Genomic DNA, 25,877 nt, shown 5'->3' with positions numbered 1-25,877 from the left:
TCGAATATTCGGTGCGGAGAGATTTGTATTTTTTTTAATACAATTAATTTTTTTCCGAAAGGTTTCATAACACGCTCCGAATCCGAGACACCTGACAACACGCTGTTAAGCAGAAGCGCAGAAAGAGCATACTATTACGTTTTATATTTATTTATTGTCTCAGTACTCGCAAACATTAAAACTAAATGTGTCCTCTGCATTTAACCCAGCCGCAGTGCAGCGCCCGGGGACAAAATCTGGTTCCAAATTCCGTCTATAACATTTTACAACCTTAACAGTCAAACAAAGATACAAAACACATATTTCTGTTATACAGGGCTCGACATTATAAATGGCCCGCTGGCCCATAAGCACTATTTAGATACCCCGGGCCAGCATAACGTACTTTCCACTTGCCCGCTCGGGCCACTAAAAATATTGCTTTAAAAAAAAAAATTGTCCTGTGGTATTGGTATTTTGACTAGCAATTTAGTTAAATTGTTTCGTTTATTAACGCTACAACATAGCGTTTCGTGAGGCGGTTGTCCTTGTTGGGTGAAAAGCAAACAGCTGTTTGATGCGGAGCGCAGCGCGAGCAGGCTCCCGTGAGCGGGACGGGAGCGCGCTCCTTCTTCACTAGACTATCGCGCCACCTAACCATTCGCCTAAATGTTTTTAATACCAGCGGTAACCGGCCAAGCGCCGGGCAAAAAACAATCTTCAAATAAAAGAAAGTCACCGGAGGAGTTAAAGGAGAGTGACAGGGAGTATGAGAAGAAGAGGGAGAGAAGGTTTTAGCCGCACTGTAACGCGTCCTAAAACCCTTTTATAATCTATCGATTAGATGTATGATTCGAAAATTATAAAAGTAGGGTAACAAAACCTGGAGATTATCCAGCTGAACAAAACGTGCATTTATCAAACAGGTTTGTTTTCCACAGACCTTATTTCCAGCTATTTTCCAAAACCCTGTGGAGAAATCCCATTGCTTTTTGTCGAAGGAATCAGCAGCTTACTTCCTGGTTTTATGACACGTCACTGCAGTGACGCGTCATAAAACCCGGAAGGAAGTTAGCATTTTTAGCACTTCCGGTTCCTTCGTCGAAAAGCGATGCATTTTCTCCATAGGGTTTTGGAAAATAGCTCGAAATAAGGTCTGTGGTTGACACAAATTTAAGAGATAAATCACGTTTTGTTCTACGACATTAAATACATCAGCAGTGACCCCACTGGTGATTTTTGAAGAGTTTACGTGTCTGAAAAACGATGGTTGTTACCGAGTGGCTGAATAGGACTACAGAAATGTCGAGGCCGTTGTACGTCATTTAGCCGAATACGTAAACACTCCAGCTTAGTTTGTTTTCCCCCGTCTTCTGCTTGAAAGCAAGTACCTGCCTATCTCTAGTATCTATATTATCTGTATATCTATATATCTATATATCTATATCTGACCATTAGAATCTGTATTTTTTTTGAACACCGTAGTTTTACAAATTATAGAATAATTAATTACCAGTGTTTTCCAATTTTACTCTGCAGTTTGTTTCGTTACGGCCCGTCTACACTACAGGCATCGAAAAATGCTTTCAACGCTTCGCCTATTCACTTGAATGGGGTGACGTAGAAGATTTTTAATCTTCGCCGAACTGCATTGTGGGGAGCATGGCATGGCTTTGCAAGCATAACGGTACGTCTACACTACAGGCATCAAAAAATGCTTTCAACGCTTCGCCCATTCACTTGAATGGGGTGACGTAGAAGATTTTTAATCTTCGCCGAACTGCATTGTGGGGAGCATGGCATGGCTTTGCAAGCATCACGAGCATCTATCGGCATCAGGCTCGATGCTTGGCATCAGCCAATCAAATCCTGTTTATGCAAATCCCGCCAGTGCAAGCGCAGCCAATCAAACCGCGTGCAAGCTGGGAGAGCCAGACCGCAGTTCATTTCCTCATATTCCAAACAAGATATTACGGTAGCAAATCACCCGGTTCTTTACGACCAGAACTATTTACCGGGATACAAACCGGAGGAACCAGGCATGGAGGGAGGTGGCAGAGACAGTGGGGGAAACTGGTAGGTTTTCGCCTGTTTGGAGAGTTTATATCCAGTTTACTTCGTTTTAACATTGCTATTGCTTTGTATGTCGGGGGCGGGAGATTCATGTGATTGGTTGCTCGCAAAAAATCGCCAAGCTTCAGACACGCCCAGCTCCAAGATTTGTTCATGCCTGTAGTGTAGACGGGCCGTCAGGAGCATCTATCGGCATCAAAAGTTGAACAATGTTCAACTTTTGAGGCTTGATGCTTGGCATCAGCCAATCAAATCCCGTTTATGCAAATCCCGCCAGTGCAAGCGCAGCCAATCAAATCGCGTGCAAGCTGGGAGAGCTAGACCGCAGTTAATTTCCTCATATTCCAAACGAGATATTACGTTAGCAAATCACCCGGTTCTTTACGACCAGAACTATTTACCGGGATACAAACCGGAGGAACCAGGCATGGAGGGAGGTGGCAGAGACAGTGGGTGAAACTGGTAGGTTTTTCGCCTGTTTGGAGAGTTTATATCCAGTTTACTTCGTTTTAACATTGCTATTGCTTTGTATGTCGGGGGCGGGAGATTTATGTGATTGGTTGTTGGTCGCGTTGCTCGCAAAAAATCGCCAAGATTCAGACACGCCCAGCTTCAAGATTTTTTGATGCCTGTAGTGTAGACGTACCGTTAGCTAACGTTAGCTAACGTTAGCTAAAGCTAGCGCTACTAATTAGCTACACAATGGTTTGTTTCTTTGCTCCGGGTTCCAGCCACAGGTCTTCGCATGGAACGTGCTCTTTCTATCGTTTCCCGGCCAATGTTTTCCAAAGGAGAGTCTGGATTCGTGCCATGAGGTAAGCTGACGTTCCATTTTTGTCCATGTCACGGTGAAATTTAAATGATGGGTAGTGACTGTATCGCCGTTTTAGAGATGGCGCTGCTGAAAAGACCGCAACATAAGTAAAGATAATGAATAAATCCTATTAAAAACCTGTGTCGCTTATATGATAAGTCTAATTAGTACAAGCAGCATAACGTGTCACCATGTAACTAAAGATTTTAGTCAGGGAAATCAGTTTGACATATTAAACTAATAACAAATCACCTCTGGCTTGCAGAGAACTCTGCTCCATAGCTTTTCTTGGACGTAAAATCACATGTACATTTTACATTTATATTCAATTTAATATTTAATATGCCATCCCTCACATACTTTTGTATATATAACAACTTATTTATTTATTTATTTTTTATGCTGCTGCAACACAAACATTTCCCAAATTGGGATCAATAAAGTAATATATTATCTTAATTAAGAAATATAACTATTATAATTAGTGTAGCAGCTGACACCTATTTTCAATATGGATTAATCTACCATTTATTTCTTCAGTTCAATTTTGATCTATAAAAATGTCAAAATAGTGAAAATGTTCACGAGACTTCAAAGTGCAAGGTTATATATTTAGGTTTTTTGCTTTAGCCTATGTACTTTATGTCTTAATGCTCTTATATGTGACGGTGTGAGCTCCATGAAACTAATATTTGATATCTTCCCAACAGACGAGCTGACAGGAAGCCCAATGCCTGTTCCCGCATCTGCAGCTGTCATTTTCTTTTACAAAAGAGAAAAAGGCCGGTTTCATTTGAAGCACAGAATGTAGAAGAGCATTCCTACTGTCTGAGAGGGATAATTGATGGAATGGAGGAAGAAGCTGCGTGTCTAATGACTGAGGAGGAAGCAGGTCCATCAACACAGGCGGCTGCTAATGAAGATCCTCAACCACTATCTGAGAATGCCGAGGAGCAAGCAACCACGGTAGAAGAAAAACTTCAATCTCAGCAAAGACACATAATGCAGCTAGAGATCCAGCTAGAGGAGTCCAAGGCAAAGCAGAGTTACTGCCGTGACAAGTATTCTGCCTTTCAGCTGAGTGAAAAGGTTCTTCGGATGGAGACAGGATTGCCAGATAGAGACACATTCAGTGCTGTGTGTGAGTATGTTGCTCGTTTTGAGGGTTCCATTACATACCCAGAAGGTTGGTTCCCCAAAGCACTGAGTCTTGAAGACCAAGTTTTCATGACCCTCATGAAACTGCGTCATAATTACACACACCTTCATCTGGCTGCACTCTTTCACTGTGGTGAAAGCACTGTCAGAAATGTGATTGTAACATTTATAGAGGTTCTCCAAAAATTACTTTTTAAGTACATAATGAGTACTGTTCCCAGCCGGGAGAAAAATAAAACCAGCTTGCCTTCTTCATTTCGGCACATCCAAAACTGCAGAATGATAGTGGATTGTACGGACAAATTGCTATCCCCAAGCAAATGGATATCCAGAAAGAGACCTACTATGCTTACCGTGGCATGCACTCCTTCAAACTACTGCTCGGGGTAGCACCAAATGCTGTGATCACATACTGCAGCAAACTATACCCAGGATCAACAAGTGACAAAGAGATAGTACGGGATTCTGGTGTTCTTCAGCATTTCAAACCTGGAGATCTGATATTGGCTGACAAGGGATTCTTAATCCAGAACATTCTTCCTGAAGGAGTCACTGTCAACATTCCCCCATTCCTCTGTCATGGCCAACTGACACACAGCGAAGCACAGGCTACAAAGCTTATCGCACAAAATAGGATTCACGTCGAGAGAGCAAATGCTCGTTTGAAAGAATTTAGGATCCTAAAGTTAATTCCATCTCACCTGAGGCCCTTCGCAGATAAACTGGTGCAGGTATGTTGCGCACTAGTGAACTTCCAACGTCCTCTCATAAAAGAGGTGGCAGAAAAATAGTGTCTTTTCACATGTAAACACATATATTTCATACACATCTTTTCAACTCTGTAAGCCCCCATCCCCCCCTCTCAATCAACTTCCTCTTGACTGACTTTTCTGTTTATTTTATTTTTACTATATTTATTTGTTTGCCTGTCCTTGTTTGTCTGCCCTCCCTCATACTGTAAAGCGTCTTTGAGTTGTAGAAAAGCGCTATATAAATAAAATGTATTATTTTTATTATACTTTGTTTTACATTTTGAGTTCATCATTACACTCAAACTGTCTTTTCATTGGGTGCATTTTATTTCTTTTATTTAGATTCTGCTGTTTAATCAATCCAGAAACATGTTTCATACTTTGTTTTACATTTTGAGTTCATCATTAAACACAAACAATGTCTTTAAACTAGGTGCTTTGTATTTCTTTTATTTAGGTTCTGTTTAATACACATGTTAATTTGACTCAGATGTGCTGATAATATCTGCAAATATAAATCTTTAAACTGTCTTTTTACCTTGAAAAGTCTGGCCTCTCGGGTAGGCTCATGTTTTTTTTCTGTCTTTCTCTATCAAAAACGTTACTCCAAAGAATGGTTTGTGATTTGGGATTCAGAGGCAGGCTTGAATCAAGAAACCACAATAGTTTTCTGCATGGACTGCCTTTTTTTATTAAGAAATATTATTTTGTAAATATGTTATTCTCTGTCGTCAGAAACCTAACACTCTAACAACCACAACATTGCAAAGGTGAGTAAATGTAAATTAAAAACTATTCACAATTTCTTAAAATTACTATATTTGAAAATGATAGATTTATGATCTTTTTCATTGAACATATGAACGACTCAAACAAGGATCGCAGCAGCTACAAGAAAGATCTTCAAAGGGGAACCATAACATCCTGAAGCTGAGTTTTCTCTAAAAAAAATATTTAATTTTAACAGCAGTGCTCTCTGAACTCAGAACAAGTAAATTAATATGCCTTTTTGTTTTTCTGTCTTTTTCAGAAAATAACCACAACAGTGACAAAGGTGATTATTCCGGCAGTGCCAGCTTTGGAAGCATGTGGGCCTTGAAAAAGTCCTCAAGAGCCAATAGGTTAGGCTGCCAATTGTCATCTCGGGCTATCGGAATGATGACACTGTCTTTCGTAGTCCAGACCACAAAGTAGCAAGTCTCTCTTGCAGTGAGGTGAAGCTGACCTTGCACTTGGTGCCAGTAAGGATGTTCCTCACGCAGGCTGAATGTTTCTCCTTCCTTACTGACACAGAAGCCCTTGATTTGCAATGCTTCACTAATTGTCATTTCCCTGGCTCCGTAGGGACACTTTAACTCCAGCACAGCGGAAGACCCTACCAGACCATCTGGAGATGCCCCCAACACTCCTGATTGGGAGAGCCACAAACCTGACTCATGGACCTGCATCTGGGTTGCAGTGGTGAATGCCCTGATGCCCTCACATTCATTCATAGTCCCCCACTGTACAGACAAAACACCATCAAGGGCCTGTTGTTGCCCTAGCACCCTGGCAATAAGGGAAGCAGTCACACGCTTTGACCTCAGGACAGCTCCAAAGTTGCTGGCAGTCAACCTTCCTTTCCTGAACAAATGCCAGTTTGGGTTGGTTCGCTGACCAGTGGTAGCCACCTGAATTGCTCTCTGTTGCTCCTCAGACAATGCCATGCTTGCCACAATTGCCTCAGGTCCCTGATGCCCAACAGATTTGAGAATTTCAGGAACAGTAAGTGTTTCCAAGCTGTAGTGTTCCTCTTCTGGCTCGGGGGAGAGAAGCCAAGAAATCCCTGAGAACCTGCCCCCGAGTCTTTCCCTCAGTCAGTCACGATCTTCGGAGGTGGGCTCTCTTGTCAGCGGGTTGAATGAGTTATTGGTTGGAGGAAATAGCTCCTCCACTGAATGTGTATGTTTAGCTGCCTTTGGCTTCTTCCACTGACAGGGGGTGTCAGTGCAGCTGAAATTATGGATGGCAAAGATGGCTAATGCAGCTGCATGACTGCATTTCCATTCTCCACGTGGGCATTCACATTTTGTGGAGAGAATTCCCTCTTCTCCTGTAGATACCTGTGGTGGTGGGATTGTTTTATTATTTAAAATATATTTACATTTGTAATGCCTTCCCAATTATCCCTTTAATTGTTTATAGCCTACTGTATGTTTATTTCATGGATATTTCTGTGTTTTCTGGTGTGTAATATTTGTAATAAAGATTTCATGTGACACATAAAATGGATTTGTTGATGGGAATTAATGTGAATAAATTCACTCTAGGTTAACCCTTTGGAGTCGACCGTCACGCCGGCGTGATCAGATCACATGACCTGTTCAAGCCGGTGCCGCATAAAAACAACAGTCCGGACAGCATTGCCGTGTGTTTTTGTCGAAAGTACTGGCTTGAAACTATATCCCAATCTTTGTTTCAAGCAAAAAGACCCAGTAAACACGGAGATACGATGATATAAAGTTAATACATTTCAAAAGTATGAAAAATGGAAGCACATATTTGAATATCTTCGCCGTATTTGATCATTTTACGAAACGGAAAATACTGGAAACTGTAGATCCTGCTCAACAGGATGTATTTGTGTATTTCTGTCGAAAGTACTGGCTTGAAACTATATGCCAGCCTTTCTTTCATGCAAAAAGACCCAATAAACACGGAGATATGATTATATAAAATTAATGCAAATATATTTCAAAAGTATGAATAATGGAAGCACACATTTTAATATCTTCGCCGTATTTTATCATTTTACGAAACGGAAAATACTGGAAACTGTAGATTCTGCTCAACAGGATGTATTTACCAGGGAGGGGGTGAGGTAATCAGGTAAACGGAGTGATACGAAGCAAGACGAAGCTAGACGAAGAGGGACGGCGGGAACCCAAGAGAGGCGGCGGGAAATGGAGACAGTAAAAGTAAAAGTAAAGTGACGGACAAACATTGAGAATTTAAATATAGTTAGATAGATTTAGAGTTTTGAAGATTCAACTATGATGAAGAGAACTCTGAACGTGAGTCAAGCTATAAGCTTTTTTTTTGACATGGAGGAGGAGGAGGAGGAGCCTGTGATGTTGCCCTCTGTGTCGTTGACAGAAGCTGCTTTGAAGCGTGGCACAGATAAAGACAGAAAAAACTGATTTTTGTACATAATGTATATATATATATATATATATTTGTATTATATTTATAATAACACTTTTGCCTTATCAGAATGAAATCCCATGTACATTATTTAAGCTTTTAAATTTTTTGTTGTGCCTACTGTGTCACTGTTGACAGAACTTGAGAAATGAGGGAAAAAGCCAATGGATACACCTGTTATTTGTTCATAAAATTTGTATATAGGTTCATGCTACCTCAATCAAACTTTCACGTTATCATAGTGACATCCCATGTATATATTTCCAGCTTTCAAATGGTTTTGTTGTGTATGTTTGTGTTACCTATATGAAAAATAATATCATTTTCAAAATCTGTTTTTACGTTTTTTTTTGTGATTTTGGGTCCAAAATGTTCATATAGTATCTCAAAATGAAATAAATAAATATCAGGTTATATAGGTGAGGTTGTCCTTAAAAACCTCTTAATGGGGTTTAGTAAGACAAATCAAAAGTATGCGAAAACGGCCAAATTAGCCCAGGACTCCAAAGGGTTAACGGTACTCTCGCTATCACTACTCACCGACACTCTATAAACCTTGTCCCTCATGCTAGCCCTGACAACACCGGTAAGCACACCTTCATCTAGGCGGCACTGTTGTACGTGTCCTGACTTGTAGTGGTTCTCTCCTCTATCTACACTCTTCTTGTCATCTTTGTAAAATGATATCAGACTGGTAATTGACACAGCCATGACTTCTAGTGAAATTCAGTGTGGCTCAAATGAAAAGCTTTGTTAAAATATGCAAGCACGCGAAAGTCAGTTGAAACGATCTTAAGTTGGCGTGACGTTGAAGTCTTGCGACCCTGCTGCTGTACTTTTTTGTAGTTTGTTTATAGCATAACGTTAGCATTTTGCTTCTGGTGACTAGATTTATGATAAAAAAATTATAAAAGTAAGGTTGACATGTGGATATTATCCGGCTGAACAAAACTTGATCCATCTCTTAAATATGTGTCAACCACAGACCTTATTTCAAGCTATTTTCCAAAATCCTATGGAGAAATTGCATTGCGTTTTTGACGAAGGAACCTGAAGGAGTTTACTTCCGGGTTTAAGGACGCGTCACTGCGGCTCTCTATATGATGCCAATAGGCTAGTTGCACAAGATGGCGTCTATCAACTTCCGGCGGCTGGGTGTGAGCCCGAGTACTTCCGGTCTTCTGTGTGGAGTTGTTTGGGGAGTTAGCGATATACATACGATAGATAGAGAGAGAGAGAGAGAGAGAGAGAGAGAGAGAGAGAGAGAGAGAGAGAGAGAGAGAGAGAGAGAGAGAGAGAGAGAGAGAGAGAGAGGGATAGATAGATAGATAGATAGATAGATAGATAGATAGCAAGATACATAGCATACAGTTAGCATACAGATAGCGATAGATAGCATACAGTAGATGATGAGCGGTAAAGAAAAGCGATTGGCCTTCCAGCGGGTAAGAAAGTCAGCACTACATTGCTGTGTGCCCCTTTGTACAAATAAGTCCCGTTATAATCGGGAGATAAGTTTCCATTCATTTCCTATTGATGCTGAGGTAAAGGCTCAGTGGCTGATCAAGGTCCGTAGGGACAATTTCAGCCCCACAACAAATACCTGTGTGTAGTAGGCATTTTCGACCAGGAGACTTATTGGTCACAGCTGGAGGACTGAACAGAGTAAAGAAAGGAGCTACACCTGTTCTCTTTGCTTGGAATAACTACAAGCTACCTACACCAAGACGTAATGTTTGGTAGCGTCGGCCGAGGGCAGAGAGTCCCACCCCGGACTTGACAGCTGAGTATGAGATGAAAACACTTGCGCCGCCGGATCGTGACTACTCTGTAAATCCAGCGACGGCAGTGATGGCAAATCAGGTGGCCGACGAGAACGAAGCCTTGAAAATCCAGGTAAGGGAGCTCCAACACCAGCTGGAAGTGTTACAACTGAGATCTCGTTTCGGGATACAACGCCTGGCAGGGTCGGATGAGGACATTCGTTTCTACACCAGGTTTGTTTATAAGGTTTGTTTATAAGGCTATCAGGATGTTGTTATGGCCACTAGTTTGATAAACACTTTTCATTTGGGGAAGATAATTTAAGAAACAAAACTATGTCTAACATGAACAATATTACATTCTTAGATTTGCCACATACAAGCATTTCCTCGCCTTTTGGAAATTGGTGGAGCCTGCAGCCAACACCAAGATGGTGCGGATCACCAATGCCAAGGCATCCTCTGCCAGCAGCTCGGATTCCTCTCAACCATCAACAACGGTAAGCAGCATACAAGCATGGATGTATATTAATAATTATGCACGCTGCACACTATACCACCGTTTAACAAGTGCATCACATCACTCACAAAACACACACACACACACACACACACACACACACACACACACACACACACACACACACACACACACACACACACACACACACACACACACACACACACACACACACACACACACACACACACACACACACACACACACACACACACACACACACACACACACACACACACACACACACACACAAACAAACCCCAGCTGTACAACTACAACTGTACCCGGTCTCTATGCCTAACACTTATTTCTTTTCACAGAAACTTCCACCCACAGATGAGCTGCTGCTGTTCCTCATGCACCTGTCAGTGGGCCTACATCTGAGGGATCTAGCAGAACGGTTTGGCATTCACCGCACCACCGTCAGCAGAATTATTTCCACCTGGACACACTTCCTCTACCAACTGCTTGGAAGCAAACGTCTGTGGATCCCACGTGAAGTTGTCAAAGCTCACCTTCCACCAGAGTTTTCAGCTTTCCCTGACACACAAGTGGTGCTTGACTCCACTGAAGTATTCTGCCAGACTCCATCATCTCTCCTGCTGCAGAGTGAGATGTTTTCTACATACAAGTTGCATGCTACATTCAAGGCTATGATCGGCATGGCACCACATGGTCCCATTACATTTGTGTCTGGCCTGTATGCAGGATCTATGAGTGACCGGGAGACCTTCAAGCTGTCTGGCATCGTGAGCCTGCTCACACCAGACATGGCGTGTATTGGTGGACAAAGGGTTCCTTGTGGACAATCTGGTTGAGTGTAAAGTGTACCGGCCTGCCTTTCTGCACAAAAAACCCCAAATGAGCAGGGAGGATGTCAGGCAGACTCAATCCATTGCACGTCTGAGGGTCCATGTGGAGAGGTGAATCAGAAGAGTCAAAGAGAACAAACTATTTGACAAAGCCATACCACTGTCTGTGTGTGGAAGCATTGAGGAGCTCTTCAATGTGGCTTGCTTCCTGGTCAACTACCAGAACGGACCGCTGGTAAAAGCATGGGCAAGCCTGGGCAGCAAAATAATAACCAGGATAATGATTGACTGTATTGCCAGACCTAATGTCAATAATCTTCTTTGTAAACATGACACAAGGTGGCGCCATATCCATGTCAGTGAATGTACTACTTTACCCTCTGTATGTGTTAAGTAAATAAAGTTGTCTTGCCTTGAATGAAATTCACGCAACTCTTTATATTAAATACTGTGTTTTTAAGTGGCGATGGAGATTATTTGTTGACCCTGCTTTAAAGGATAGTTTGCCTTTACAAATGGTGCGCTTTATCACTGTCTGGGTTTTGGTTGAAGTGCATCCAAATGCTGCTGCGTTTGGCTCATTTTCCATTTTTTATTTTCAAAAGAATCGGCTAATGAATATAACTAATATATATATATTATATATAACTAATGAATTATAACCTCAAAACAAATGCACACAAAAATAACATAGGACAATACATAATATAATAAATCCACAATATGATAACATATGATGTAGTGTGGTACACTAATGTTTCATTTAATTTCAAACCATTATTTATTCAGATTGGTCCCTTGAGATCATAGATCTCTTTTACAAGGGAGACCTGCAGCAATTTAAGTTCCACATGAAACATAAAACAACATAAAAACAAACAATAGGGTAATCTCTCTCTCTCTCTCTCTATCTATCGTATGTATATCGTTAACTCCCCAAACAACTCCACACCGAAGACCGGAAGTACTCGGGCTCACACCCAGCCGCCGGAAGTTGATAGACGCCATCTTGTGCAACTAGCCTATATAAACAAGGTCTTCTGTCGGCTCTGTACATCAATGCCGACCTATTCTGACAAGTAAGTGAAGAGCAGACAATATAAAGGTATTGGCTATCGGGAAATGTCCCAGTAGTTTAGGATAATGAAGGTTCTAATCAAATCAATTACATAGCCATTACATTTCTAACTCCCAATGACAGGAAGGCAGAAAGCGCATTATACAAATAATAATACTCATAATAATAGCAGACATTTTTTAACAATGACCACAATATCATTATTTTAATAAACCAAATATGAACAATTTAGGAAAATGAGGAAGAATTGATGATTCAAATGTTGTAGTACAAGTATTAATGTAGTTAGTGCATAAATTACTATTGCAACAAATTTGTTAATTATTTTCATTATAAGTCGATCTTTTTTGGACGAATGCTCCGGGCCAGTGGTTACAATGGTGGGGCCAGTGATAATACAATTCCACCGGCCCGGAGAGCCAGTGGCATTTTACCCTTAATGTCTACCCCTGTGTTATAACAACAATACTTTTAATAACATAGCCGTAACAGTAGGCCTAACAGTGTCATACTTGTTACCTTGTTACCTACTTGTTAAATTAAAAAACTCATATAAAAAAAAACGTGGTTGCTTGCTTGCAACTATTTTCCAAGTAAAGTAAGTGCACGTCTTTATCATGTGTAACGTTACTGTTTAAACGGCGGATAAAGCAGCTTCATCATGGTAACTTGACAACAGCTAAGCTAAGCTAGGCTACTACTTACAGCAGGGGTGGGGAACCTTTTTCCTCTCAAGGGCCATTTCAATTTTTACAATATCCTCAGTGGGCCGTACAAATGATTGACCTCTGCTTAAAAATACAAAAATCACAGCCCATTCATTTCATGCTGTGCAAAGAAAAAGCAGCCTCTTAATCCAGATATCTCACTCGCGCATGCACGTGCAAGGTTGTGGCATGACCACCAAAACAAAAAGATATGGACACAAGATGTGTGCAAATGTATTTAGTTTCCTATCCATGTGGATATGATTTAAGTGGGGGGGTGGGGGACCTAACCTCCTCTAGGGGGGTCTGGTGGGCATGCTCCCCCGGGAAGATTTTTTTTTAAATGTTGAAGTTAAAAGCATCAATCTGGTGCACTTTGAGAGCAACATTAGGAGATCTATGGATACATCTCTCAACACCCATATGAAACAGAACTGTAAGCATATTTATTTTTCTTTATGGATATTTTACAAATCACTCCCCTTTTAAACAGTATTCTTTTTTATTAATAACAACTTTTTTTTACTGTCATATAGTATTTTAAACCGGTTTACTTTATTCTCTTATTTTTTTATAACTATAATGATCATATGAAGATGTGCCTTTACCTCAGAGGTTGTAGAAAAAGCTTCTTATATTCGTTAGCATAGCTAGCTAACCAGATGCTAATAACAACAAAGTTATTGACTGTATGATCAGTATGACAGATGAACAGATCGCCACTGGGCTTACAACTAAAGACCAGACACAGCCACGCAAAAACAGCGGCATGTGTACGGCTCCTTATGGGTACTGCAATTTTTGGAAGTGCCGGAGCGACTTTCTGGTGCTCTCCCTCAGAGCTGCACGTGTTGTGTTCAAGGACCCTGACCTTGGCTAGGAAAACCAGGCACTCGCATGTTTAATTTTTTTGCGGTCTAGATTTGTCTAATTTTTTTCTTTTTTGCGTGTGTTTATAAATTACTTCGAGGGCCGGACCAAATTGTCTCGCGGGCCGTATACGGCCCGGGGGCCGGAGGTTCCCCAACCCTGACTTACAGCATCCAGGTGACTTTTCAGAGTTGTTGTGCCACCGTGGTAGGCCAGTTTCTTATCGCATATTTGGCACACTGCCTTCTTCTTACCGTCGTCCAACTTAAAATGGTCCCACACAGCTGAAGTCTTCGGCATTTTGTGGGTGAAACGAGGTGAAGCGAGGTAAAGCGTGCCGTTTGCGTTCGTGACTGTGAGTGAACGCGATGCCAGGAGCAGAGGCTGAGATTGTATATATTTCCGCATTTTAACAGTGCAATTCAAAAGTATAAATATAGTATAAGAATATAGCAATTCGCCTTTATTAATAGCATACATTTAGAAAAAAACTAAAACGAATATCCGAATAATGAAATTGAAACCCGAATAGTTGGCCAACAAACGAATATTCGAATAGTCGAATATTCGGGTACAGCCCGAGTAGGGAGCGTGCCCGACAGTCTGCATGGTGGCCAGGGCTAAGTCAGCAGCTGAATGAGTTGGTTATCAACTGCCGGACATGCAGCAAAGAGAGACAGAACCCCAAAAAGCCGCTGATGCCAACACAATACCCAGGCCGACCATGGCAGAAACTGGGAGCCAACTTGTTTATGCTAGGAAGCAAGTCAAATCTGCTGGTAGTGGATTATGCATCAAGGTTTGTGGAAATGGCTTTGCTGACACCCACAAAATCAACAGATGTAATCCGCCATCTCACATCCATCTTTGCACGACATGGTATCCCCTGAGACGCTGGTCACAGGCCGCAGTTCTCGGGAAGGGCATTTGAAGAGTTTTCAGAGTCGCATGGATTTAAACACGTCACCAGCAGCCCGAAATATCCACAGAGCAATGGTGAGGCAGAACGGGCTGTAAAGACTGAAAAGAGTCTCCTTAAGAAAGCAGCAGACCCATATCTGGCTCTGCTTGCTTACAGAGCCACCCCACTACAAAATGGGTATAGCCCTGCGCAACTTCTCATGGGGAGGAGGCTTCGCACGACGGTGCCAACATTACCAGCGCTGCTGGATCATGCTCTTCCCGACAGCGAGGCTGTAGGTCTGCGAGAAAGAGAGAGGAGAATAAAGGATGCACAGCGGTACAACCTGCGTCATCGAGTGAGAAGTCTCGAGAGGCTTGCACCGGGAAAAGAGGTTTGGGTCACGGATCAGAAGGCGAGTGGAACGGTTATGGGAAGTCACAACACGCCACGCTCCTACATTCTTGAGGGACCTCATGGGACAGTCCGGCGTAATCACCATCATCTCATCCCCATGTACTCGTCGTCAGAGCAGAGCGGCAGGGATGCAGCTGAGCAGCATTCAGGAGGTGTTCCAGAGCAGCGTATTGCAGAACCTCCGGAGCCATTTGCTCAAGATCTGCCACCTACCCCGAGAACCAGGTCTGGGAGAGCCGTGGTGAGACCGGCTAGGTTGGACTTGTAAACAAACCAGAAGCCTAAGAGATATTATAAAGAGTTCTAAAAGAGAGTAAACAAACTGGTTATTATTAATGTTGTGCATTAATGTTGTGTAATACAGAAAATATCATAGGGTTACATTTAGTTCATGAAGTTCTGGAGTTAACTGTTATTTTATATATGGTTCAGATAGGAACAGACCTTCCACCCTACAGAGGCAGAATAATCCTCTAAGGTCTGTGGAGTCAATGGCATGACCCAATGACCCATTGATTCATAAAAAGGGAGATGTGGTGTTATTGTATATATGTGTGTGTTAGCCAATAGGAGTGAAGCCTTACGGGCACGGTTCAGTGACGTCATAGGCAGACGACATGTTATGGTAGAGGAGCATGTGAGCTAGGTGTGTGCTAGCATGTGGGTTACCATTAAAGAGACACGTAATTTTGACAGTTGAACTCACGTGTATTATTGAATAACACGGCATAATGCTGCGCTATACTTTGCGGCCTCACCCGGTTGCATAGCGACGCTTATTGTTTGGGTGTCTTTTAAAACGCAGGTAGTCATATCATTAGCTAGATCTGATCGATATGGACATAAACGCGAGTAGAGTCTAATCTGACGGGAGAGAGAGATCAGCTGCTGCTGACGAGTCGACACGCAGCTCTGCATGACCACATGCAGCGGTGAGAGGAGCAAAACACACACTTCAGGTTAGAATATCACACGTAGCTATTTTAATTAGAGATGTCCCGATCCGATTACGTGATCGGGGATCGGAGCCGATCACGTGATTTTCAAAAGATCGGAATCGGGAGAAAAAAAGTCGGGGATCGGGATTTATTTTTTATTTTTTTATAAATACTTTTTTTATTTTTTATTTCAATGTTACAAAACAAAAATGACCATGTTCAAGTCTTAAAGTCATCCTGAGGCCTTAGTTTTGGTTTCAAATTACACAACATCATGTATGTGTTGCTTCTTTGGGGCTTGTTTTCATAGACCTGGTTGCTTATTTCTCTCAAATCTGGCAACAGAGTGGGCAGGGTGCAGTGTATAATTGTAGCAGTAAGCTAACGAGTACTGATAAGCTTTATTTTGTTTTGATCCAATGCTGCACATCTGAACTGATCCAATGCTGCTGTGAAAAAAATAAGCTATATCTATGTTGGATAGAATATCCAATTTAAATAAAAAAATAACCTTAAGGGACAACTTGAATGCTTTTTTTCCTCTTAATGCATTGCATAAAGATCGGATCGGGAAAAATCGGTATCGGCAAATTGTCAAAATCAAATGATCGGAATCGAATCGGGAGCAAAAAAAGGTGATCGGGACATCCCTAATTTGAATTACCTCTCAAACTACCTAATCTAGTTATAGATATGTTTAGTTTTACTGTCGGGTCACACATTACTGATCCGCGAGCTGCATGATACTGACAGGCTGTCAGGAGAGGGAGAGAGCGCTCCGTTTATTATTCCTGTGTTATTGTAAGTTACTGTACACTTTTGAATAGTTAATCTACTATAATTAGTTTGTTTAATATCGAATCATATCAATTTGTTTTAAAGCTCAATAAATAACAAAGAAGACCCTTGACCGGCACTTTTGAAATTGTGTCCGGAAGATTTAAACTTTAACGGACATGTTGACCGGTGAAAAAATATTCTAACGGGAACTCTGGTTAGCTAGTGCAGTTACCTCAGGGTAGCCACTTGCCAAATTGGGGCACTAAGCGAAATGTTGTCATGAGACCAGGGCCCTTTCTCATTTCACTAATTTCCCCTCCTCGAATCCTCGGTCCTCCGGTAGAGACCCTGAAATGAATTTCAGCGCGCCATGTTGAAGGACATCTCATTTCTCTAAATGCACTTCGAGGACCGAGGATCGAGCGTCGAGGAGGCTCTCTGGAGGAGCTATAACCGAGGATACACTGATGGGTCCTCCACGGTCCTCCACGGCTCCTTCGTAGATGCATTTCCGGGAACAGAGATGTTTCAAGGAGTCGTGACACACGGCCGGACTTATCTCAGCCAATGACAGCTTTGCATGCATCCCCTGGATATTATTTTAGTAACTGCTTCCATCGTGACGCGATGTTTCCAGTGAGAAAAGCTGTGAGGTCCGTGCAGAAAGCAGAGCAGTGTGTATAATATATATCACTCAGTATAACAGGCCTGCTCTCTTTATTTGCTTTAGTTTAGTAAATATCTACAAACAAAGAGTCGATATTTTTCTAAGACCATTTAGTGCTTCACATAATAAAATACACAACGGCTGTAGCCTGATTATGCTTTAGGAGCTGTAGGTGTGTGTGGTACAGTGTGTAGGTGCGTGTTGTACAGTCTGTAGATGCGTGTGGTACAGTGTGTAGGTGTGTGTGGTACAGTGTGTAGGTGCGTGTTGTACAGTGTGTAGGTGCGTGTGGTACAGTGTGTAGGTGCATGTGGTACAGTGTGTAGGTGCGTGTGGTACAGTGTGTAGGTGCATGTGGTACAGTGTGTAGGTGCGTGTGGTACAGTGTGTAGGTGCATGTGGTACAGTGTGTAGGTGCGTGTGGTACAGTGTGTAGGTGCATGTGGTACAGTGTGTAGGTGCATGTGGTAAAGTGTGTGTGTGCGTAGATGCGGCGGACAGACAGGTCTCAGTTGGTTTGGTGTCCTCTGCTTACTTTTAATACTTGTAAATAGAACATTTGGCCCGTAATTTATTTTCCTCATTGTAGCGACCAGAGAGGGGGGGGGGGGGGGGGGGGGGGGGGGGGGGATATATCCAGTCTCTGATAGTGTTACGTTATTATGAGAGTGCTCTCATACTTGTTTGATTCTGAAATTGTATATATTATATAAACATTCATTCAGCGCCGCTGCTGAATGTATGCGCACCGCTGCTGTGGGGCGCCAACCAGGTACCAACATTTTGTAATTATATTATACATTAAAATAATAATACGTGGCGCTCGTGTCATCGCCACGGAGGAGCACACAGCCTGTGAGCGAGCGAGATAGAGAGAGCGCGAGAGAGCACTCCTTTATCTATTTAATATAGTTGTAAAAAATTAAGTAAGAAATCATTCCAATGTGTACTATAGGACAGTAAAAAAAAAAACAGTTTAAAAGGGGAGTGATTAGTAAAATATGGATAAAGAAAAAGAAAGAATGCTAACTAGGTAACATAAGATAAGAATGAACAACTTGGAGTGATTTGTTATTGGTTGTGATCATATTCTAAAGATATTTGGATTATTGAAAAGTATACAGCTCCCTTTCATCTGAGTGTTGAGAGCTGTATCCATCAATTCATGTTGTGTCAAAGTGCTCCAGATTGATGCATTTCACTTCAACATTTAAAAACACATCTTCCCGGGGGAGCATGCCTCCAGACCCCCCTAGAGGAGGTGAGGCCCACCCCCAAATAAAATTAAAATAATTAAATTGCATACATTTTCTTTTGATTGTTTGTTATGTGGATGTGTAGGCCTGTCGCGATAATCGATAAATTGACTTATCGTACGATAAATAAAAATGGACTCGATAACGCTCACGAAGGGGAAACACTGAAATATATATATAATATATACGTGTGTGTATATGTACGCATCTGTAGCCTGTTATTGTCTCATTATACAGCACTGTGAACAAATTCAAAGTAAATATATAAGTCATCATGAACACATCTGGCCATCAGACAGAGGGTTGCTGTGCCTCCTGTCATCATTAATGGACGTCTCTTTAAAATGACTGCTCAGAGGAGAGGAGTTCTCATTTCTCTAACCGCCTGCTGCTTCCACTCCTCTCTCCTCGGTTCCTCCGCTCGCATCTCCTGTGGGCGGGACTAAGACACGAGGATAGGAGTCGAGGAGGGGAGTCGAGGAGGGGAATAGTGAAATGAGAAAGGGCCCGGGAGTCTGTACACAAAACTCCCAACCCCCGGGGGGGAGTGGACTGGCACAAATAATTCCACCGCATTTGCGCATAAGATGCTTTATCTTATGCCACAGCAATATGAGGCCCTTCGCACTGCACGTGTTCTGCGAGAGGGGCGGCCCCGAGTAACCTAGTCCCTTTCTTATTTCTCTAACTCCCCTCCTCGACCCCCCTCCTCGACTCCCCTCCTCGAGACTTAGTCCCGCCCACAGGAGATGCGAGCGGAGGAGCCGAGGAGGGGAGCGGAGGAGAGAGGAGGGGAAGCAGCAGGCGGTTAGAGAAATGAGAACTCTTCTCCTCTGAGCGGTCATTTTAAAGAGACGTCCATTAATGATGACAGGAGGCACAGCAGCCCTCTGTCTGATGGACAGATGTGTTCATGACGACTTATATATTTACTTTTAATTCATTCACAGTGCGGTATAATGAGACAATAACAGGCTACAGATGCGCGCGCGCCATTAACCAGGATCCACAAGGTGCATTTGAATCCATGATTATTACGATGTCTCCAGGTATGAAGTTCCTTTTAATGCGATTCCATTGCTGTCTTTCTTGCAAAAGTGGTAGATATTCTTTGATCGATCTGGTCCAAAACAAATTTGCTATGTACTGCACTTGTCGCCAGCGGCATCTTGAGTATGTATCTTTCTGATGGAATAAGCCTGGGGGCAACGAAGGTTTGACCTTGAGCTGCAGCAAATGGTTGGGTGTGAGAGGTTCCAAGTCATTTGGATCATTTGACACTGTAGTTATTGGTCGGCTGTTGAGAATTCCTTCAACTTCACTTGAAAGGCTTTCGTCATCAAGTGTTTGTTGTTTTGTGATGGATAGCAGAATTTTCTTTACAAGCCGGATTAGTCTTTCCCATACTCCGCCATGATGTGCTCCGTAAGGAGGATTGAAGGTCCATTTCACATCCTTTTGCTGGAGGGCTTGTTCTATTTTGCTCAGATTCCACTATTTTATAGATTCCTTCAGCTCTCTTTCAGTGGCAACTAAATTAGTCCCATTGTCTGACCTCATCTCCAATACTTGTCCTCTTCTGCTGATGAAACGTCTGCAGGCATTAATGCATGAATCTGTATCTAACGAATGAGCTACTTCCAAGTGCACCGCTCTGGTTGTTAGACAGGTAAAGATAACTCCATATCGTTTCACAATGCTTCGTCCTCTTTTCACTTCCAGTGGGCCCAAGTAATCCACTCCAACATATGTGAATGGTGGTAGGTCTGGTGTAATTCTGTCTTTTGGCAGATCTGACATTTTTTGTTCTCCTGCATTTCCATGCATGCGTGTGCACACAATACATTCAGATATAATTTTTCTGGCTAATGCATTGGCACATGGTATCCAGTATTTTTGTCTTAACCTGGATAACATATGATTCCTTCCACTGTGACCAACTTGTTGATGAATATCTCGAAGTATGGTTTTAGAGACATGGTGGTGTTTCCCAAGAATGGTTGGGTGCTTTGCTTCCTCAGGCATTGCCATTTTATTTAGCCTTCCTCCAACCTTTACCAGTTAATTCTCGTACACTGGATCCAATTTATACAGTGTGCTACTTCCTTTGATAGGTTTTCCCCTTTTCAAAGTTTCCACTTCCTCTGGAAAAGACTGTTTTTGACAGAAACACAACACTGCTGCTTCAGCCTTATCCAAGTTATCCTTAGAGAGTGTGAGACCTCTCATAGAGTCTTTAAACACTCTCATCTCCTTCTCAATCAGCTTTATTTGATTTGGTTCTTTTGCTTGAGTAGAAGTAACTTCCTTCCTCTTCTTACTTAAAAGCAGCAAGAGATGTTTTACTTGAAGGAACCATGCAACTGCTCTTTTCAGTTTCCTCCAATCAGAATAGTGATGCACTATCTTGCTTGTGGCATTTAGGTCAGTTGCAATGGTTGGGTTCACGTTGAATTTTTCCTTCTTCACCTCTGGATCATCAGGATAGCTGTCATTGACCATTTTAAGTGCGTCCGGAAACTCCGGCCATTGTCCTCAGGTTTTTTAGGAAACAATGGACCATTTATCCAAGTCTCAAATTTCAGGAACGATTCTGCTGCCAATCCCCGAGATGCATAATCTGCTGGATTCAGTTTAGTGTTGATGTATTTCCACTGTGATGTTGCTGTTGCTTCTCTGATCAGACTTATTCTGTTGGCTACAAATGTCTGAAACCTTAGCGTTTCATTCATGATGTATCTCAGAACAGATGTACTGTCAGTCCAGAAAACAGATTTGCATAATGGGATTTGCAGCTCGGTTCTGATCATCTTGTCCATGCGTACTGCCAGTACTGCTGCTGTGAGCTCCAATCTTGGGACAGTGGCCTTTTTCAGAGGCACGACACGTGACTTTCCTGACATGAAGGATATGTGAACGTCTTCATCTTCATTTATCATCTTAAGGTAGGTGACAACACCGTATCCAATCTCGCTTGCATCACTGAAATGGTGCAATTGTGCAGATTTAATTTGTCCATAATTCTTTGGTTTGATACATCGATCAATCTTGAAGCTTTCTATCTGCTTTAATCCCATGAGCCATCTTTGCCACTGTTTCTTGAGAGCCTCCGGGATTTCTTCGTCCCACCCACAATTGAGTTTGCACAACTCTTGTAGGACATGCTTTGCAGTGAAGATAAATGGTGAAAGAAATCCAAGTGGGTCATACACAGAGCAGACTGTTGAAAGGATGCCTCTCCTTGTGGCTGGTTGAGATTTTAAGCAGACTTGAAACTTGAAAACATCTTCCTCCACATGCCACTGTATCCCTAGGGCTCTTTCTATTGGAAGATTGTCTTGGGTCTCTAAGTCCAGGTTTTTTACCTCTTTGGGCTTTTCACTCTTTAGGATGGAGGCCAGCACAGTTTTACTGTTGCTTGTCCACTTTGTCAGATTGAAACCTCCCTTTGCACAAAGGTCCTTGATTTCTTCACATAACTTCACAGCTTGATCAGCAGAAGCCACAGATTTTAAGCAGTCGTCAACATAGACATTTTTTCCGACACTGTCAACAGCTTCTGCAGAGAAATCATCTTTGTTGTCTTCAGCGGTTTTAGTGAGAGCATAGGTTGCAGGGGTAGACATTAAGGGTAAAATGCCACTGGCCCTCCGGGCCGGTGGAATTGTATTATCACTGGCCCCATCATTGTAACCACTGGCCCGGAGCATTCGTCCAAAAAAAAATCGATTTATAATGAAAAAAATTAACACATTTGTTGCAATAGTGATTTATGCACTAACTCAGGGCTCGACATTAAGGACTGCCCGATGGCCCGGGGCCATCTAGTATTTAGCTCGGGCAATGAAGCCTTGCCTGCTGGTGGCCCGATCGGGCAATCTATTATGCCAGTATCATGCAGCTCGCGGATCCAGTAATGAGTAACCCGACAGTAAAACTAAACATATCTATAACTAGTTACGGTAGTTTGAGAGGTAATTAAAATAGCTACGTGTGATATTGTAACCTGTAGTGTGTGTTTTGTTCGCTCACCGCTGCATGTGATCATGCAGCGCTGCGTGTCGACTCGTCGTCAACAGCAGCTGATCTCTCTGTCCCGTCAGATTAGACTTCACTCGCGTTTATGTGCATACCGATCAGATCCAGCTAGTTCTAGCTAATGATATGACTACCTGCTTATTAAAAGACACCTCAACAATAAGTGTCGCTATGCAACTGGGTGAGGCCACAAAGTATAGCGCAGCATTATCCATTTGTTTACATGCCCACCGGAACCCCGGGGCATTAGCAACAGATCAACGCACAATCAACCCATACAGGACATCTCTTTCTCCACATTAAGTGTTAGACATTAGAATTGACTATTCTTGTCTGTCACATACTCTTCTTGTCTGTCACATAAGTGGCGCAACTGAAGCGGTATTGCGCTAAAGGGAAATTATTTTGACCAAAGAGATTTAGATTTGCCGGCTAACGGGAACTCTGACGTCGCCATTTTGTGTGAAAGTGAAATGAAGAATAAAATTGAAAGTGTACAATATAATATTGTGGTGGTTCCTCTTATAATTCAGTCTAGAGAATGCACCAGACAGCATCTACAGTAAGACCTGCAAAAATCTTTTATTTTCTAGGGGGAGGCCCCCCAAACCCTTCGTGCCATTTCGTCCGCGCAAATGTTTCAGGGCAATCTCTATTGGGCTCAGGGCCGTCTGTAAATTAGCTTAGATGGCCCACAGGGCCATCTCCCAAAATCCTTAATGTCATGCACTGACTAACTACATTACTACTTGTACTATAACATTTCAATCATCAGTTCTTCCTCATTTTCCTCAATTGTTCATATTTGGTTTATTAAAATAATGATATTGTGGTCATTGTTAAAAAATGTCTGCTTTTATTATGAGTATTATTATTTGTATAATGCACTTTCTGCCTTCCTGTCATTAGGAGTTAGAAATGTAATGGCTATGTAATAGATTAGATTACAACCTTCATTCTCCTAAACTGCTGGGATATTTCCCTATAGCCAATACCTTTATATTTTCTACTCTTCACTTACTTGTCAGCATAGGTCGGCATTGATGTACAGAGCCGACAGAAGACCTTGTTTATATTAGCATCATATTGAGAGGTGCAGCCAGTGACGCGTCCTAAAACCAGGAAGTAAGCTGCTGGTTCCCTCGACAAAATGCGATGGGATTTCTCCACAGGGTTTTGGAAAATAGCTGGAAATAAGGTCTGTGGAAAACGAACCTGTTTATAAATGCACGTTTTGTTCAGCCGGATAATCTCCATGTTTCGTTACCCTACTTTTATCATTTTCGAATCATAAATCTAATCGATAGATTATAAAAGGGTTTTAGGACGCGTTACAGTGTGGCTAAAACCTTCTCTCCCTCTTCTTTTCATACTCCCTGTCACTCTCCTTTAACTTCTCCGGTAACTTTCTTTTATTTGAAGATTCTTTTTTGCCCGGCGCTTGGCCGGTTAACGCTGGTATTAAAAACATTTTGGCGAATGGTTAGGTGGCGCGATAGTCTGTAGTGAAGAAGTAGCGTGCGAGTAGTAGCGCAGCGCGAGTAGTAGCGCAGTAGTAGCGCAGTAGTAGTAGCGCAGTAGTAGTAGCGCAGTAGTAGCGCAGTAGTAGCGCAGTAGTAGCGCAGCAAACAGCTGTCTGCTTTTCACCCAACAATGACAACCGACTCACGAAACGCTATGTTGTAGCGTTAATAAACAAAACAATTTAACTAAATTGCTAGTCAAAATACCAATACCACAGGACAATTTTTTTTTTTAAAGCAATATTTTTAGTGGCCCGAGCGGGCGAGTGGAAAGTACGTTATGCTGGCCCGGGGTATCTAAATAGTGCTTCCGGGCCAGCGGGCCATTTATAATGTCGAGCCCTGGGTTGCACAACTTGCTGATGAAGTGGCACCAAATAGATGTACTGTCATCCTGTACTCAGCGAGAGGTAAACTGACATCTCCTCCTGGCCACCAAAGAAAGCGAAGATAATCTTGATCGGCAGGAGCTACCTGATGATACATCACCTCGACATCAGCCATGAAAGCTATCTGTTCTTGTCTGAATCGAATGAGCACACCAAGTAGCGTGTTGGTAAGATTGGGACCCTGAATAAGCTTGTCATTTTATAAATATCCTTGATAAGATGCGGAACAATCGAACACTACACGAATCTTGCCCTTCTTTGGGTGATGAACCCAATGATGTGGTATGTACCACACCTTTCCACTCTCAGGTTTGAACTGCTCTTGGGGCAGTGGCTGAGCGTGACCTTTTGCTATCGCAGCCTCCAAGAATGTTTTATATTCATCGTGGAAAACTTTGTTCCTTTTGAATTTCCTTTTTAATGATTCTGCTCTCTGCTCTGTAAGTTTGCGATTGTTTGGCATCATGATATTCTTCTGTTTGAATGGAAGTTCAAGCTGATAATGTCCATCTTTGATTTGAGCTGAATCTGACATGATCTTTAAAAAGTGTTTGTCTTTAACTGACATCTCTTTCTTCTCATCACAACCTTTCTCTGGAAAGTCATGGTTGTATTGCTGCACCAGCAGCTCACCTAAATCTGTCACTGATATCCGATTAACAACAGCACATGAAGTATTCTCAGATTCAGTGGTTTTCTTGATTCAGTCCATTCACAACCCAACCTCGGACTGTCTTAACGGCAAAGGGTCCTCCATTTTGACTGTTTATTATTTTCCACGGCTCCATTAGCTTGGGTGCATTTGTTCCTATAAGCAACCCGATTTCACAATCCAATTCAGGCAACTTAATCTCTCTTAGATATTTCCATTTATTTATGGTTTCTTGAGTGGGAATGTGCTCTTTTCCAACAGGAATGTCCTCTTGTGTGTATACTTTAGGCAGCTGATAAAAATCATTGCCTTCAATGCAACTCACTTCAAGACCTTTGACAAAGGAAGTGTCAATCATTTTCTCCTGACCCATTGTTTTTAAGAGGATTTTTGTTCTCTTGGCTTTGGCATGCAAATCTTGTTGAAGGGCTTCAGTACAAAAACTTGCAGTGCTTCCCTGATCCATAAATGCGTAAGTCTGCACAGTCTGGTTCGAGTTTGACAACTTTATTTGAACTGGGATAATTGGTAGGGTTTGTTGACCACCGGCCCCAGTGTGGTTTCTGCCATTTAAAAAGACTAATGCACTGCTTACAGAAGCTGCTTG

The 25,877-nt window shown here is 42.2% G+C and overlaps 3 protein-coding genes across 9 annotated transcripts in view; 2 read left to right on the top strand and 1 right to left on the bottom strand.

Annotated features, from left to right (window-relative positions):
- hspa12a (heat shock protein 12A) overlaps positions 1 to 25,877 on the top strand; it is a 189,493-nt gene that overhangs the window by 46,814 nt on the left and 116,802 nt on the right. The gene's annotated exons all lie outside the window — the stretch shown is intronic.
- The window catches only part of eno4 (enolase 4), a gene marked incomplete at its 3' end in the record, with an annotated part of 63,482 nt that overhangs the window by 26,747 nt on the left and 10,858 nt on the right, over positions 1 to 25,877 (bottom strand). The window lies entirely within an intron of this gene.
- LOC307042860 (uncharacterized protein) lies at positions 9,811 to 11,899 on the top strand (the record flags this gene model as incomplete). The annotated part of the gene is made up of 3 exons (XM_079687025.1): positions 9,811 to 9,956; positions 10,090 to 10,222; positions 10,563 to 11,899. The coding sequence occupies 3 exons, from the start codon at positions 9,811 to 9,813 to the stop codon at positions 11,058 to 11,060; spliced, it is 777 nt and encodes a 258-aa protein (XP_079543151.1). The 3' UTR covers positions 11,061 to 11,899.

This window comes from Notothenia rossii, assembly GCF_949606895.1.
Source record: "Notothenia rossii genome assembly, chromosome: 6".
NCBI lineage: Eukaryota > Metazoa > Chordata > Actinopteri > Perciformes > Nototheniidae > Notothenia > Notothenia rossii.
The sequence above is the reverse complement of the archived record's forward strand: the minus strand, read 5'-3'. Positions and strand labels throughout refer to the sequence as shown.